The 16209-nt window shown below is 47.7% G+C and overlaps 2 protein-coding genes and 1 long non-coding RNA gene across 3 annotated transcripts in view; 1 reads left to right on the top strand and 2 right to left on the bottom strand.

Annotated features, from left to right (window-relative positions):
* Positions 1-6874, top strand: part of LOC129528746 (uncharacterized) — a 13015-nt gene extending 6141 nt beyond the window's left edge. The window contains exon 2 of the long non-coding RNA XR_008674053.2: positions 6618-6874. This is a non-coding gene — a long non-coding RNA (uncharacterized lncRNA). The remainder of the gene's footprint in view (positions 1-6617) is intronic.
* Positions 6015-16207, bottom strand: ERVK3-1 (endogenous retrovirus group K3 member 1). Its single transcript, XM_055370862.2, has 3 exons — positions 16081-16207; positions 9511-9807; positions 6015-6906 (listed from the first exon to the last, which is right to left on the bottom strand). The coding sequence occupies exons 2-3, from the start codon at positions 9802-9804 to the stop codon at positions 6871-6873; spliced, it is 330 nt and encodes a 109-aa protein (XP_055226837.1). The 5' UTR covers positions 9805-9807; positions 16081-16207; the 3' UTR covers positions 6015-6870.
* The window catches only part of ZNF8 (zinc finger protein 8), a 38689-nt gene continuing 28494 nt past the window's right edge, over positions 6015-16209 (bottom strand). The window contains exons 5-6 of the transcript XR_010132080.1: positions 16081-16209; positions 6015-6906 (exon numbers count right to left, since the gene is read on the bottom strand). The gene's annotated coding sequence lies outside the window, so the exon portion shown is untranslated. The remainder of the gene's footprint in view (positions 6907-16080) is intronic.

Here is a 16209-nt window from a genome sequence, read left to right as displayed (position 1 = left end):
AATCCCAACACTTTGGGAGGCCGAGGTGGGTGGATAACGAGGTCAGGAGTTCAAGATCAGCCTGGCCAAGATGGTGAAACCCCATCTCTACTAAAAATACAAAAAGCTGGGTTTGGTGGCGGGGGCCTGTAATCCCAGCTACTCAGGAGGATGAGGCAGGAGAATCACTTGAACCCAGGAGGCGGAGGTTGGCAGTGAGCCGAGATTGCGCCACTGCACTCTAGCCTGGGCGACAAAGCAAGACTCCGTCTCAAAAAAACAAAACAAAACAAAACAAAACAAAAAACCCCACATTTTTTAAATTTCATTTTTGTCTTGGCAAAAACTGAAATAAAGTCTTCTAGGACTGCTGAGAGGAAACCTGTTCATACCTGTGTACCTCCTACCACTTGGTTAGCATCCATGGGAACCTAATTAAAGTGGAAGTGGCCATTGTGCCCCTTGATGATTATGGAGAAGTATCCCCATGTGACATCTGAAAGACATATCCTAGGCCCACTCCCAGCTTCCTCACCCGCCCCGGTGACCCTGAAGGGAGAAATGTATAATAGGGGCTGCTCACACTGACCCTGAGTTCCTCACACTCACAGTCCCTCTTCACCTGCCACCCCGGTGCAAAGGACAACACACCAAGGATAAATGGGAAGATCTCTGCCATATTTGGCACATGCCCAGTTCACTGACATACAAGAACCAAAGCGTCACTGAGGGCTTTCTGATATCCATGTATTCACATGGTTTTCCCTGGGAATGAATTCTCTGGTGCTGGGCCAGGAATCTGCTCTGGCGGAAGGCTTTGCCACACTCACAACACTCAAAGGGCTTCTCTCCAGGGAATCCTCTCATGCAGTACAAGAGTTGTGGCCTCCTGGAAGGTTTTCTGACATATATGGCATATGAATGGCTTGGTACATGCATGCACATGCTGGTGCTGTGTGAGGTGTGTGCCACGGCTGAAAGGGTCGTTCCCCAGTGTGTACCTGGTAATGCTCAGTGAGGTGTGACATCTGGATGCAGGACTTGCCACACTCGTTCCACTCGTAGGGCTTCTCCCCATTGTGAGTCCTCTGATGGAGGGCGAGGGATGAGGTTTGCATGAAGGCTCTTCCACAGTCACCACACATGAAGGGCTTCTCTCCCATGCGGACTTGCTCATGCTGGGTGAGAAACTTGCTGTGGCTGAAAGTCTTCCCACATTTTCCACATGCATAAGGATGCTTGCCCGTGTGCACCCGCTGGTGTAGGACCAGGGCTGAGGAGTCACCGAATGGCTTCCTTTACTCACCACGTATGTACGGCTTCTCACCGCTGTGGATCTTGAGGTGCTGGCAGGTAGGACCCCTGGCTGAAGGCCTTTCCACATTCTGCACACACATAGGGCCACTCACCTGTGTGTACCCGCTGGTGCTTGCTGAGGGATGAGCTGTGGCTGAAAGCTTTCCCACATTCCTGACATGCATACAGCTTCTCTCCCGTGTGGCAGCGTATGTGCTCAGCCAGGGACAAGCTGGGGCTGAATGCCTTGCAGCACATCCGGCACTCGTAGGGCCTCTCACCCGTGTAGGTTCTGTGGCATGCAAAGAGGGCCGAGAAGTCAGCGAAGGCTTTGCTGCTCTTGGCAGGCAAATGGCTTTTCCCCGGTGTGGAATCACCAGTGCTGTACAAGGTGTGTGCTCTCGCTGAAGGTGCGTCCACACTCACCACACACGTATGGCTTCTCGCCTGTGTGCACACGCTGGTGCTTGGCAAGGGATGAGCTCTCTTGGAAGCACTTGCCACAGTGGCCACACATGTAGGGCTTCTCGCCTGTGTGGACGCGCCAGTGCTTGACTAGAGATGAATTGTTGCTGAAGGTACACCTACATTCCTGGCATGCATACGGCTTCTCACCGGTGTGCTGAACAAGGTGACTTCTCTGTCCAAAGGCCTTGCCACACTCTTCGCACGTACAGGGTCTCCTTTTGTTGGTAATCTGCTGATAGCTCACAAGGCACGTGTTCTTGCCAAAGGTATCTTCCCACCCACTACATGGCAGTACACCCTCCCCAGCGTGGACTCCTTGTGGCTGATTAAGGTCTGGGAAACAGCTGCAGGCCTCCCCACATACACCCTCTCCTTGGCAGGAGCACCCCTGATCTAGGACTGAAACACACGTGAGACCGTTTTCCAGAATGTGGTTAGGGGTGGCTTGTGTCTCTGGGGGAGTGCCCTGATACTCAGTAACAAATGGATGCCAGCTGGAAATTCCTGCCAGGCTCCACTCTCGGCTCTTCTTCCCCTGGCTGAGTGTCACTGCTTGGCAACATCTTTCTGTTGACTGGCCTCCATGCTCCGAGACTTCTCTCAAGCTGCTGGGCCAGAAACCTTGCCTCCGGAGTCTCACTGTCACCTGCCCCACAAGGCAGAGCGCCTTTGCCTGGAGATGGCTGTGCAGCTTGGGTTCCAGGCTCTGAGTCTGAAAAAGCAGCAAAGAAACATACTCAAGGCCCAATCTGAATGTGCAGTGCCCTATGAGGGGGGATGGACAGAACCTCAGGGGAAGGCGCACCCGTGAGCTGCTGGCCATGGATCTGCAGTCTTGAGACAGGGCTCCTGCAGCTGAAGAAGTAGACAGGGGCTGAGGACAGCCTCAGGGGTGACCCAGGGAGGATGCAACCTGGGAGCAAAAGGCCCTGGGCCTGTGGCTCCACTGCATGCCACTGACTGACCATATCCCAGCTCTGGGCCTGTTTCCCAGTTTCCTCACTAAGCTGAGCACGTGTACGTCTGTAAAAAATATACCTGTATTTTTGAAAGCACAAAGTTTCACATCTCTGCCTGCCAGTCACTTACCAAACAACCTTTGGTTTGACTTTTCTGTGCCCCAGTTTCCCAACCTGTAAAAGAGGGTAATGATGATAGCTCCCCTTTGATTTGTTGAGAGTACCATCAAAGGTGTTTGCTGAGCAGCCTGACCTGCAGGAGGTGCTCAGGAAAGGGGAGCTGCTGCTGTCATTTGGTGGAAGTGGGTCCCCTTATTTGGCTAGCAGGGCCTGAACACTGCCACACTCCAACACATTGTCCCCACGTTAAGGAACTCAGCATCACACAGCAAGCCCTCGAGAAGCCCACAGCCAGAGGCAGTGTGGGGGCAGCAGCATAGACGGCTGTGGCTGCCTGTGGGGACCCAGCCTAGGTCCAGAGGAGGTACCCAGATGAGGTGGGGTGTCTGTGTGGACGGCTTTCTGTTTTAGAGGCAGGCATCTGAGGCACAGCTAAGCATCAAATCAGGAAGCCTCTTTCTGTGGAGCCCCAAGCCCAGTGACCCCCTTGTCCTTCCTGGGAGTCAGGAGCAGAAGGAGGGTGTGCAAGTGGCATGGCTCTAGGCAGCAAAGATGCCATGAGGTGTTCATGTTCTGTTTCACAGTCTTTCCACAGAGTGATGCCATTCCATCCTCCTGGGAGTCTGTCCCCATCATACTCATCATAACTCATGGCATCTGCTAGCCAGATAAGGGGACCCACTTCCACCAAATGACAGCAGCAGCTCCCCTTTCCTGAGCACCTCCTGCAGGTGAGGCCACCCAGCAAACACCTTTGGTGGTACTCTCACCCAATCAAAGGGGAGGTATCATTACTCTCTTTTACAGGTTGGGAAACTGGGGCACAGAGAAGTTAAACCAGAGGTTGTTTGGTAAAGTGACTGGCAGGCGGGGACATGAAACTTTGTGCTTTCAAAAATACATATACATGTTTTACAGAAGTACAAGTGCTCAGCTTAGTGAATTTGGTAAATGCACAGCCCTGTGTAACTAGCATTCAAATTAAATTCTAGAATGTTCTGTGAGGATGGAAAAGTTCTGGAGTTGAGCTGTCCATTATGGCACCATCAGTGTCAGGTAGCTCCTGAGTACTGGAAACATAGCTGGTGTGACTGGGAAATGGAACTTGTAATTTTATTTGAATTTAATCATAACTACCATATTGGACAGCGCAGGGCTAGGACATTTCAGCACCTTAGACAGCTCCCCTGTAGTAAGTAGCCCTTCCAGGAAAGGTGTCCCAGCCTAATTTTTTTTTTTTTTTTTTTTTTTTTTAAGACGTAGTTTTCCTCTTTTGTCCAGGCTGGGGTGAAATAGTGCAATCTTGGCTCATTGGAAGCTCTGCCCCCCGGATTCAAGCGCTTCTCCTGCCTCAGCCTCCCGAGTAGCTGGGATTATAGGCACCTGCCACCATGCCAGGATAATTTTTGTATTTTTAGTAGAGACAGGGTTTCGCCATGTCGGCCAGGCTGCTCTGGAATTCCTGAGCTCAGGTGATCTACCCTCCTTGGCCTCCCAAAGTGCTAGGACTACAGGCATGAACCACTGCGCCCAGCCCAGCCTCTTCTTGAACTTCATGCAAAATTATGTGCCCTGTTATAGTCTGAGGCCACAGCTCCATGCTATCAGGCTCCAAGGACAGCAGCCACAGGATACCTCTATGAGGACTATGTGAGAACAAAGCGAGATGTCAAGTGGGTGAGTGCTCTAAAGAGAAAAATTGATCATTCCTGCTGTACTGAATTCAGGTCCTAACAGAGACTCCCAGGAGGAAGGGCAGATGTGGGGCCTTTTGTTCCTTCCCATGAGGCAAGAGTACTGAACAGACTATTTGGGCCCTGATTTGCCCATTACCCACACCTTCCTCCCCATCTTATTCCTAAGCTGAGAATGGCAAGTATGATGGTAGAGGCTGTCAGATCTAGGATCAAATCTTCACCACTCTCTGCTGTGATTCTGGGCTGCTCAGTTCCCTTGGGGTCTGTTTCCTACCTATAAAATGGAACCTCCTGTGAAAAGCTTTTTGCTCATTCATTAAGGAATGAATTACATTTAACAAAGTTTTGGATTTTATTAATAAAATGTATGGACATATGTTTTTCTCTTGTTAGATAGGTACCTTCGTAACATTCTTGGTTTTCCCTCTGAGCCTACAAAGCTGACATTTGCTGCTTGTGTGTTTTTTGTTTGGTTTTTGAGACAGAGTTTCGCTCGTTGCCCAGGCTGGAGTGCAATGGCGCGATCTTGGCTCACCGCAATCTCCATGTCCTGGGAACAAGCGATTCACCTGCCTCAGCCTCCCGAGTAGCTGGGATTACAGGCATGCATCACCACGCCCAGCTAATTTTTTGTATTTTTAGTAGAGACAGGGTTTCACCATGTTGGCCAGGCTGGTCTCATACTCCCAACCTCACACCTGCCTCAGCCTCCCAAAATGCTGGGATTACAGGCATGAGCCACTGCGCCCAGCCTGCTGCTTGTGTTTTACAGAAGAGTTTGCCAAACATACTCTGACGGCCTGGGCAGTGATGGAGGGTTTAAAGAGAGGGGTGGCCTCATCAGTCAGGGGTAAAAGACCCTCTCTACCCAATGCTGAGTGGAGAGTGATGAAGGGGGCAACGGGAGGCAGGAGAACCATGAGGAGGTAGTGGTGTAGAGCAGGCTGAGGAAGGCAGGGCAGTGGAATGAAGGCAGCAGAAGCAGGGTGTGTTTTAGAGGGATATCTCGTTTCTGAAAACATCTAGCCCTGTACGTGCCTCCTGTACCACTGTGACTGCCACCCCACCATCTATCTCACTCGGCACCTCAGGCTCCATCACCTCGCCCTCTCTCTGTCTCCACATTGCTTGGCCTCAGCAGCTACAGGGTAGGGGGCACCTGAGGTCTCAGTCCTGGGCAGAGGTCCCAGGTTGCTAGTGACTCTTGCAGAAACAGGTTTGTTTCCAGGGCCACTGCCGCCTTCTCTTTGATCCTACACACCAGTGTGGCTCTAGGCTCCTGGCTTTGACTTCAGGGGCCCAGGCCTCGGATTCTGGAAAATGAAGTATGGCTAATGAGCACAGGCAGCAAGGAGTGAGTGTGGTCATGGCCATGCACACAAGGCGCTCCTCGGACAAACAGATACACCCAGGCCAGGCTCTTCACAAGCCTAGGTCCCACCCATGGCCGCCCCTTCCCAAATTAAAAATACACATCCACACAAACACCTGTACATGAATTTTCACAGCGGTAGCATTTATAATATCAGAGAGTTGGAAACAACTCTAATGAGTAAACAAACTGTGGTATATCCATACAATGCAGTATTATTCAGCCATAAAGAGGAATGAAAAACTGATACATGCTACAACATGGATGAACTCTGAAAACGTTCAGTGGTAAAAAGCCAGACACAAGAAACCACATATTGTATGACTCCATTTATATGATGTGTCCAGAAGAGGCAAATCTAGACACATAACGTGGATTAGTGGTTGCCAGAGGCTGGAGGAAGAGCGAATAGGCAGTGATGATAAGGGGTATGAGGGATACTCACACACCTGAGGTCACACCTGCACATACAGGTGGCATCAACACATGCAGGACTGTCGCGGTTGCTTCTGGACCGAACGAAGGAGGACGAATGCAGAAATGAGACAGACAAAAGGATCTGTTTGAAAGAAGGGGTCAGGGGGCTCCTTGATTCTAGGGAACAGGGCCCTGAGCTTTTACAGCCCTTCGTATTTATTAGGTAGAGTGAATAGGGAGGAAGGGATAACTGTCGGTCAGCTATTTGATTTAACACAGGCCCACATGATTCCTTTCTTTGTTCAACAGGTTCTGGATGTTCCTATGGATAACCTCAAGGAGCACAGGACCTGGGACATGACTGCCCCCAGCATTCCTTCTGGTGGCAGACAGAGTTTGTCAGTTCGCCAGCATCCTGCTTTCATGAGAACAGTTTGCTGTTTGCTCACAGAGCCTCCAGTGGTATACTGAGTTGGTCACGACCCTCATTCCTTTGGCCTCCAACATCTCCCCTTTTGTTTTTGCATTAATTGAATAAAGGTAATTTCAGGCTGTGCAGCTTTCAATTGCCGGTTGGTGGTTCACCCGATCCTATAGACTATGAGCAAAAAAACAGAGACATAACAACATTATTCTTGTAATTATTATAAAAGAGACATTGAAGTTATGTTTAAGGCAGGTCCAAGGGTTGAGGCTTTTTTTTTTTTTTTTTTTTTTTGAGATGGAGTCTCGCTCTGTCACCCAGGCTGGAGTGCAGTGGCGCCATCTTGGGTCACTGTAAGCTCTGCCTCCCGGGTTCACGTCATTCTCCCACCTCAGCCTCCCGATTAGCTGGGACTACAGGTGCCTGCCACCACACCCGGCTAATTTTTTTGTATTTTTAGTAGAGATGGGGTTTCACTGTTTTAGCCAGGATGGTCTCGATCTTCTGACCTCGTGATCTGCCCGCCTCGGCCTCCCAAAGTGCTGGGATTATAGGCGTGAGCCACCGCACCTGGCCAGGGTTGAGGCTTTCTAAGCCCTGCTGGAATTCTGTTTAAGCTTCTAAAAAGGGCTGTTATTTTTGAGTTTGCTTATTCAAGTTAAGAATTTTACTCTGTAAGTTACTGATATCAAAAGTAATATTGGATGTAAAAGCTCCCTGCAAATGAGCTTTTACAAGGTTCCATGGATATTCACTTTGGTTCTATTCCAAATTGGTCACACAAATATGAGTATGATTGAAATGACAGTGCAATTGCTGCTGCAATTGCAAACTTTGTACCTGCTTTCCCAGCCACAGAACAGTAGTCTTTAACATTGCTACCTTTGTTTGTAATTCGCTATTAATTTTATTTTGAAGCATCCATGCCTGGTTGGCTGTACATGTCCAATTTTCTACATATTGGGCTGTTTTAATAGAACTATGTAGTGCTACTGAGGACACTACAACCAAGGTTATTAGTGTGACTAAGGAGATTACAGTAAAAATTACTATGTTTAAGGCTTTACGTGCACGATGAGTGAGCTGGGTAAGAAGGAGTTTTACAAAATGTAAAGCAGGGGTGGCAGCCCAAGGTTTGCACAAATTGACAGGGATCCATAATCCACGGATACGACCCAGAATTATTAGAGTGGATATGTTGTGTGTTTGTATTGTGCTATGATTGAGGCAGTGATACAGTTGACAAGAGTCACAAGTCAACTGGGTGATGTTTACGTGGAGTTGGTCCTTCTTAGATGCTAGAAAAACATAGGGATTAAAAACACAAACTGGCCGGGCACGGTGGCTCACGCCTGTAATCCCAGCACTTTGGGAAGCCAAGGCGGGTGGATCACGAGGTCAGGAGTTGAAGAGCAGCCTGGCCAAGATGGTGAAATCCCGTTTCTATTAAAAATACAAAAAACAAAACATAGCCTGGCACGGTGGCGGGTGCCTGTAATCCCAGCTACTCGGGAGGCTGAGGCAGACAATTGCTCGAACCCGGGAGGCAGAGGTTGCAGTGACCCGAGATTGCACCACTGCACTCCAGCCTGGGCGACAGAGTGAGACTCCATCTCAAACAGTAACAACAACAACAAAAAACCCACAAACCGTAAACTGAGTGGTAATATTTTTTACAAAGGTGATATTAAAACTGTGTTGAGTAATATTACTATTGTTGGATAATGTTCTGACCCAGATGCTGTTATTCATAAATGGGAGTGTTGGCCGGGCGCGGTGGCTCACGCCTGTAATCCCAGCACTTTGGGAGGCCGAGGCGGGCGGATCACGAGGTCAGGAGATCGAGACCATCCTGGCTAACACGGTGAAACCCCGTCTCTACTAAAAATACAAAAAATTAGCCGGGCGTGGTAGTGGGCGCCTGTAGTCCCAGCTACTCGGGAGGCTGAGGCAGGAGAATGGGGTGAACCCGGGAGGCGGAGCTTGTAGTGAGCCGAGATCGCGCCACTGCACTCCAGCCTGGGCGACAGAGCGAGACTCCGTCTCAAAAAAAGAAAAAAAAAAATAAATAAATAAATGGGAGTGTTGCCTTCCATATCGATTCCTGAATTGGGCCTGTTTCCTAGATGACGTCACTGAGGTAAGGGTGGGTTAAAGCCTGTCCTGTACCAAGCAAGTTGTGCAGCCAACTGGGGGACTGAATCCCAGTGTGATGTGACGAAGAGGTGTTGAAGGTCCACCACCAGTGCCAGTGAAGTTTGTGCCAAGAGGTCTGATTTTCATCTCTCCCCTCTAAATGGCCACGGGGACCCCAGTCAATGTTTCCCATTAACATAGACTGTTGTCTGGCCAAGGGGCCAAGACACTGGGTCCAAGGAGGGGGGTGAGAAATATCAAAGGGAGCCCATTCCATATAATCAATACAATTTGAGTGATGGGGCCGGGAGTGATTGGTGAACACGCCAGTAACATTAATGAAGCTGAGGCCTAATAAATAACATAATTTTTCCGTGGTGACTTAACCATGCTTGAGATTGGACTGCAAGACAGCTGCAGTTGAGTGATGTATCCGTGGTGATACATAAACGGAGTCCTTCCAATGGGCCAGTGAAATTGATGCTATTGCTCTGTGTCAGACGGAGTTAGGGGTCGTGGTGCCCACGCTCCCTGATCATAATATATCTCAGGAGGAGTGTCGCTCCAGAGTACCAGTCGTACTACCAGTGGGTTAGGAACATATGCCCAATGTGTTTTTGCCTCTACACAGGGGAAACATACCGCACAGGACACTACAGCTAGCATGGCCAAGAACATGGAGTCAGGGGTTTTTGCCTGACCCTGGCGCTCCAGTAGTTTCTCAGCTTCCTGTGTGGTTTTCTTGATCTGTCCCCATGTTATGGGGTTGGATGTCATTGTGACTCCGGTCGGCCCCTGTTCTGTCTTTGCATTCAGATTCCGCTGGCTCATGGCTCGTACTGGAGGTAACAGGCCCACGGTTGAATACCACGGATCCCTCCGGTCTCCCGTTCCATGGTCACACACACCTGGAGGGCACCCACACGGTTTGTCCATCTCCTGTAAAAACACAAGCATACCCTCGTCCCCACGTCAGCAAATCCACCGGACCTTTCCATTGTCCTTCTTCTGGGGATTTCCATAACACTTTTGGATAAACTTGCCTCTTTTCCTCTAGCACTTGCCAGTGTTGTTCTGCTGGGGTCTTGCCATCCGTACCAGGAGTCAAACAATTTAAAGTAAACAAGGCTAAATGTAATTTTGTTTGAAGTGGTAATTGGTCCCCTATTCTCCCTTTTTGTTTTTTCAGCATGCGTTGTAGTGTTTGATGTACCCGCTCAATAATGCCTAGCCCTCAGGGATTGTATGGAATTCCTGTTTTATGATTGATTGCCCACAATTGTAAAAAACTGGGAAAGCATGACTAACATAAGCGAGTCCACTGTCAGTTTTAAATTGTTTAGGGACCCCCATATGGGCGAATGACGACAGACAGTATCGTCAGACATGACCAGCTGTTTCCCCAGTTTGGCATGTGGCATGTAACATATGGGAGTAAGTGTCTATATTACATGAACATAGCGGAGTTTGCCAAAGGCTGCTATATATATGTAACATCCATCTGCCAGATTTCATTTGGAGCCAAGCCTCGTGGGTTGCATCCTTCCACAGGTGCAACACCAGGGACATGCTGGCAAGTGGGGCAGGCTTGCACAATAACTCAAGCCTGGCTGCGAGGCAGATGAAACATACGAGTAAGGGCGAGTTGTTTTGATGCAGTAAAGCACGGGAAGCTTGGGCTTGTTGAAATATAGAACTGATGAATTTATCTGCTCTATCATTACCTAGAGATAGTGGCCCCAGGAAGTTGTGTGTGAGATCGGATATGAGAAATATGAAAAGGGGCAGCATGAGAGCGAACAGCTTTTTGGAGTCTCAGAAATAGGTTAGGCAGTTCTGGTTTTAAGGTGCTCTTGTGTGGGCGGCAAGCCACCCAGGCGCCAAGGCAAGAGACAGAGGACACGAGCTGTTCCAGTATAATAAAATATAAAACAAGAATAGTTATACCAGATATAGATCTTAGATATGATTATATATGAATATCATTAATCATTAGTTTGTAGCAATTACTTTTTATTCCAATATTATAATAATCCTCGCTCTATAATCATAGCCTAGGAAAAACCAGGCCATACAGAGATAGGAGCTGAGGGGACATAGTGAGGTGTGACCAGAAGACAAGAGTGCGAGCCTTATGTTATGCCCAGACAGGGCCACCAGAGGGCTCCTTGGTCTAGCGGTGACGCCAGCGTTTGGGAAGACCGTGGTCTAGCGGTAGCGAAAAGTGTCAAGGAACAACACCCGCTACTTAGCAGACCGGGAAAGGGAGTCTCCCTTTCCCTGGGGGAGTTTAGAGAAGACTCTGCTCCTCCATCTCTTGTGGAGGGCCTGACGTCAGTCAGGCTTGCCCACAGTTATCCGGAGGCCTAACCGTCTCCCTGTGATGCTGTGCTTCAGTGGTCACGCTCCTAGTCTGCCTTCATGTTCCATCCTGTACACTTGGCCCTGCCTTCTAGATAACAGTAGTAAATTAGTGAAAGTACTACTAGTCCCTGATATGCAGAAATAATGGCGTAAGCTGTCTTTCTCTCTGTCTCCTCTCCCTCTCTGCCTCGGCTGCCAGGCAGGGAAGGGCCCCCTGACCAGTGGACACATGACCCACGTGACCTTACCTATCATTGGAGATGACTCACACTCTTTACCCTGCCCCTTTTGTTTTGTATCCAATAAATAAGAGCGCAGCCAGACATTCGGGGCCACTACCGGTCTCCGCGCATTGGTGGTAGTGGTCCCCCAGGCCCAGCTGCCTTTTCTCTGTCTTGTGTCTTTATTTCTACACTCTCTCGTCGCCGCACACAGGGAGAGACCCACCGACCCTGTGGGGCTGGTCCCTACACTCTTGATGGTGGCAGTTTTAATGCAACTAGCTACATTTACAACATAGGCTGAATTACAGACAATATTAATAGGAAATAAAGCTGTGAGCTTTAAAACTTGAATAACTGCCATTAATTCAGAGTGTTGAGCTGAAACTCTAGGGGTCTTTATTATTTAAGTATGTTTAGGTCCATAAATGGCTGTGTGGCTTTTGGAAGAGCCATCGGTAAAATAGGTCTGTCCACCTGAAATGGGTTTGTGATGAGCAATCACAGGGGGAATAAAAGGGTGAATTTTATAATATTGCAAAATTTTGTCTGATGGATAATGGTTATCTATTATTTCTACAAAATCTGCGAAAGTGATTTGCCATGCAGTTGACATCTCCCAGGCCGCAGCCTGTTGTTGGGAATCCAAGGTAACAATAATTTTATCAGGATCATATCCTGTAGGCATTTTTGATCTATGCCTGCCTATTGTTATAAGTTGTGTGACTAAAGCAAGATAAACTTGCAAAGATTTTACTGTTTGACTGGATAAAAAAAGCCATTCTATTACCATTATAGTTTTGTCTATGAATTGAGCTAAAAGTCCTGATGGAGAATGGGGGGTAGGAAGAATAAACAAAAGCAAAGACTTTTGTGGTTGTAGCCAGGAGGCATGTCGTTGTGGAAGCATCTTTCTACAAGCTGTAATTCAGCTTCTGCCTCCTTAGTAAGTTGCGGAGGGGAATCTAATGAAGAATCTCCTTGGAGGGTTTGATAAACATGAGTGAGTTGATAAGAAGCAATATCTAGCATTGGGCGCAGCCAATTAATATCCCCTAATAACTGTTGGAAGTTATTCAGAGTTTGTAATTTGTTCTTAAGAAGAGCTACTTTCTGAGGCTGAATACTTTTTTCAGTAACAGTAGTACCTAAGTATTGGTATGAGGAGGTTGTTTGTACCTTTTCAGGAGCTATTTTGAGATTCCATTTAGTTAAAGCCCATTTTATTTCTCTGAATAACTGGTATAATACTTGATCTGTAGGAGTGGCCAAAACAATATTATCCATATAATGAATGATGTAGGTGGTGGAAAACATATTCCGAGGCTCCTTCAATGCTTTTCCTACAAAATGCTGACATAACGTAGGACTGTTGAGCATGCCTGGGGTAATAAAACTTTTCATCGATCACAAGAGACAGGCTCTCTCTGATTAATAGAAGGCACAGAGAAGGCGAATTGAGGCTTGTCCTTCTTTTTTTTTTTTGAGACGGAGTCTGGCTCTGTCGCCCAGGCTGGAGTGCAGTGGCGCTATCTCAGCTCACTGCAAGCTCCGCCTCCCGGGTTCACGCCATTCTCCTGCCTCAGCCTCCCGAGTAGCTGGGACTACAGGCGCCCGCCACTACGCCCGGTTAATTTTTTGTATTTTTAGTAGAGACGGAGTTTCACCATGTTAGCCAGGATGGTCTCGATCTCCTGACCTCGTGATCCACCCGCCTCGGCCTCCCAAAGTGCTGGGATTACAGGCGTGAGCCACCGCGCCCGGCCGAGGCTTGTCCTTCTTGTGTAATGGTATAGTAAAAAAACAGTCTTTAAGATCTATTACTACAAGAGGCTAATCTCTTGGAATGGTTGCCGGGGATGGCAGACCTTGCTGTAATGCACCCACTGGTTTAATTTTTGCATTAATAGCTCTCAAATTATGCAGCAGTTGCCATTTTCCTGACTTTTTGGGGGTCACAAATACTGGTGAATTCCAAGCACTAACTGATACTTTTATATGTCCTGCATCCAATTGCTTTCTTACCAGCTGATGGAGTTGAGTCAGTTTTCTCCTGTGATAGGGGCCATTGATCCACCCACACAGGTTTATCAGTCAGCCACTCTAGCAGCAAGGCAGTGGGTGGAGGAGAAGTATCAATGACCCCTATCAGAAATCCTGATGACCTAGCCCTTTCCTATCTGTTTGCCCAGTTACCGATAGTGGACTGGGGTTTCCCTGCAGGAACTTTCCCAAGCCTTTCCCACTCTGATATCCCATTTCCTTCAATATTTTAAATCCTGGATTATCAACCTTTTCATTTGTAAGTCTCACATCCCATGCTGTAAGTAAATCTCAGCCCCAGAGATTAACACGTATATTTGCAACATAAGGTTGAAAAGTACATGGCTGTCCATCTGGACCGACACAAAGTAAAATTTCAGCACTCTGTTGAACACTTTGAGCTGTTCCTACTCCCACTAAGGATGTAGAGGTTAATAGCAGGGGCCAATTGTTTTTGGATATTACTGAAACATCTGCTCCCGGGTCCATACACCCACAACACTTCTTTCCTTTAATTTGCACTGCACAGGTGGGTCAATTAGAAGCTATGGGTTGGGATAGGTAAATTTCCTGTGTAGTTGTACTCCCAAATTCTTGATTTCCTCTTTTCTCCTTTCGTGAAGAAGGGTGTAATTTGCAGAGAATAATAATAATAAGCAATGGCTGAGCAATATATTTCCCAGGTTTAAAAACCCAAAGATCTTGTGACATTACAATTACTTGAATTTCTCCTTCATAATCAGAGTCAACAATCCAGGGATCACAGTAATGCCCTGTAAGTTCAGATGGCTTTGGCCTAAAATTAATCCTGTATATCCTGTTGGCAAAGGTTCCCAAATGCCTGTGGGAATTCTGGTGGGTTTGTCTCCTCCAACTAACGTGACCCGTTCTCTGACTGGGCGATCTAATCCTGCACTCCCAGGTGTTCCAGAGGAGAGGGAGTCAATGTTCCTCCAGGAACCCACCCCTGTAGCAGGGTTGTGGCCTGGATGGGGAACGCCCTCATTGTTTGAGGGGCCCAGGCCCAGGCCCAGGCCCCATTCTCATTTCCCAAGAGCGGGGTGCCATTCTGATGAAATTTTGAGCAACACTGATTAGCCCAATGATTTCCTTTATTACGGCGAGGGCAAAGTCCTGGCGTTTTTTTTTTCTGTGTGTGTGTGTTGGGGGGAGCGGGGCGGGGGGGCGGGGCACGGTATTGCATTGTAAGATCCCTTCTGCCCAGAGGTCTGATGGTATTCTTTTTTGAAATGTCCAATTTTTCCATAATTATAACATTTTCCCACTGTAGGGCTCAACCCTTGGCCCTTTTCAGATTTGTTCACCACTAAATTAGCCATTACTTGAGCTAACACAGTTGAACGATGGAGTTCAGTTCCCACATCCTGACAGGCTTTGAGAAAATTTCCCAAGCTGTTTGTACATCTCACAGGTGCTAATGCACATTTACAATCTGCATTTGCATTTTCAAAAGCTAGGGTCAAAGTAAGCATTCTTGCAGGAGCAGTGTGAGGAATCTGATTCCTCACTGCCTGTTGTAACTGTGCAATAAATTGTGCAAAGGGCTCCTGTGATTTTTGCATGATATGCGGAAAAGATTTTATTGAGACCCCTTTCTCAGGAATCGTGGCCCATGCATGCTTAGCGGCCAGGCGCACTGATGGTAAGCAGCATCTGGAAGTGTCAATTGTTGCACCAGATCTGAATAAGAGTCACTACCCAATAGCATTTCCTCTGTAATGTTCCCATGTCCAGCGGTGAGATTCTGTCTAGCCTGGTCTGCACACATTTCTTGCCAATTTAAATTCCATGTCAAATATGCACTAGCAGAGAAACAAGTGCAAGCTAAATGCTTTATATCCAAGGGTGGGAGGCGCATAGTGCTGAATACAGATTCTAACAATCCTAAAGTAAATGAGCTCTGTATTCCATTATTAACCACACTAGCTTTTAATTCTTTCAATAATTTAAATTTTACTGGAGTGTGTTCATGAATAAACTGCTGTGGATTATTTGGATCAGGCCTTAAGGTAATAGGAAAAGTGCAAGGTCCTAGTGGCTCACCAGCTATGGCCACAGCATGCAGAATTTTTTGTACTGGGGTCTCTATTTCTGCTACTGGAGGGGACAGTACAGGCCAGTTCTCATCCTCCCTCTCCTGTTTATCATTTTCAATGGGCGCTGCTGGTGAGACAAAAGATTCTTTCAATTTTTGAGATTCAGAACATAGCACCTGCTGTCCGGCAGAATAAGAAGAGGACAATGGCAGGAGGACAGTACAGACCAAACCCCAAGGAAAGAAAATAGAAGGATCCACTTTAAGAACTTTCTGATGAGCTCGTTTCAATCTTTCTCTTACTCAGTCTCAATTTTCCACAGCAAGAGTACCTGTCTGCAGAAACCATGGGTTATGTGTAATAACCTCCTGTAGAAGCTTAATGTTTGAGAACTAACCTGAGCACCAGATAGTTTAAGTAAAACTTTAAGCAGCTGCACATAATGTTGCTCCTCAACAGACAAATTCTGCCCCATGTTACCCTGATTCAGAAACCTCCCGCTCCCAATACCTTCTCAGGGAACTGACCTTATATTCTCCGCCGGCAGACTCTCCCCTCCAGGGGTTGGTAGTTCGTCTGATCAGTTTCACTTTCTCTGCTCTGGCAGACCTTCCTCGTTCAGGTCCCTGGTCGGGCACCACTTGTCACGGTTGCTT

Source organism: Gorilla gorilla, chromosome 20 (genome assembly GCF_029281585.2).
Source record: "Gorilla gorilla gorilla isolate KB3781 chromosome 20, NHGRI_mGorGor1-v2.1_pri, whole genome shotgun sequence".
NCBI lineage: Eukaryota > Metazoa > Chordata > Mammalia > Primates > Hominidae > Gorilla > Gorilla gorilla.
The sequence above is the reverse complement of the archived record's forward strand: the minus strand, read 5'-3'. Positions and strand labels throughout refer to the sequence as shown.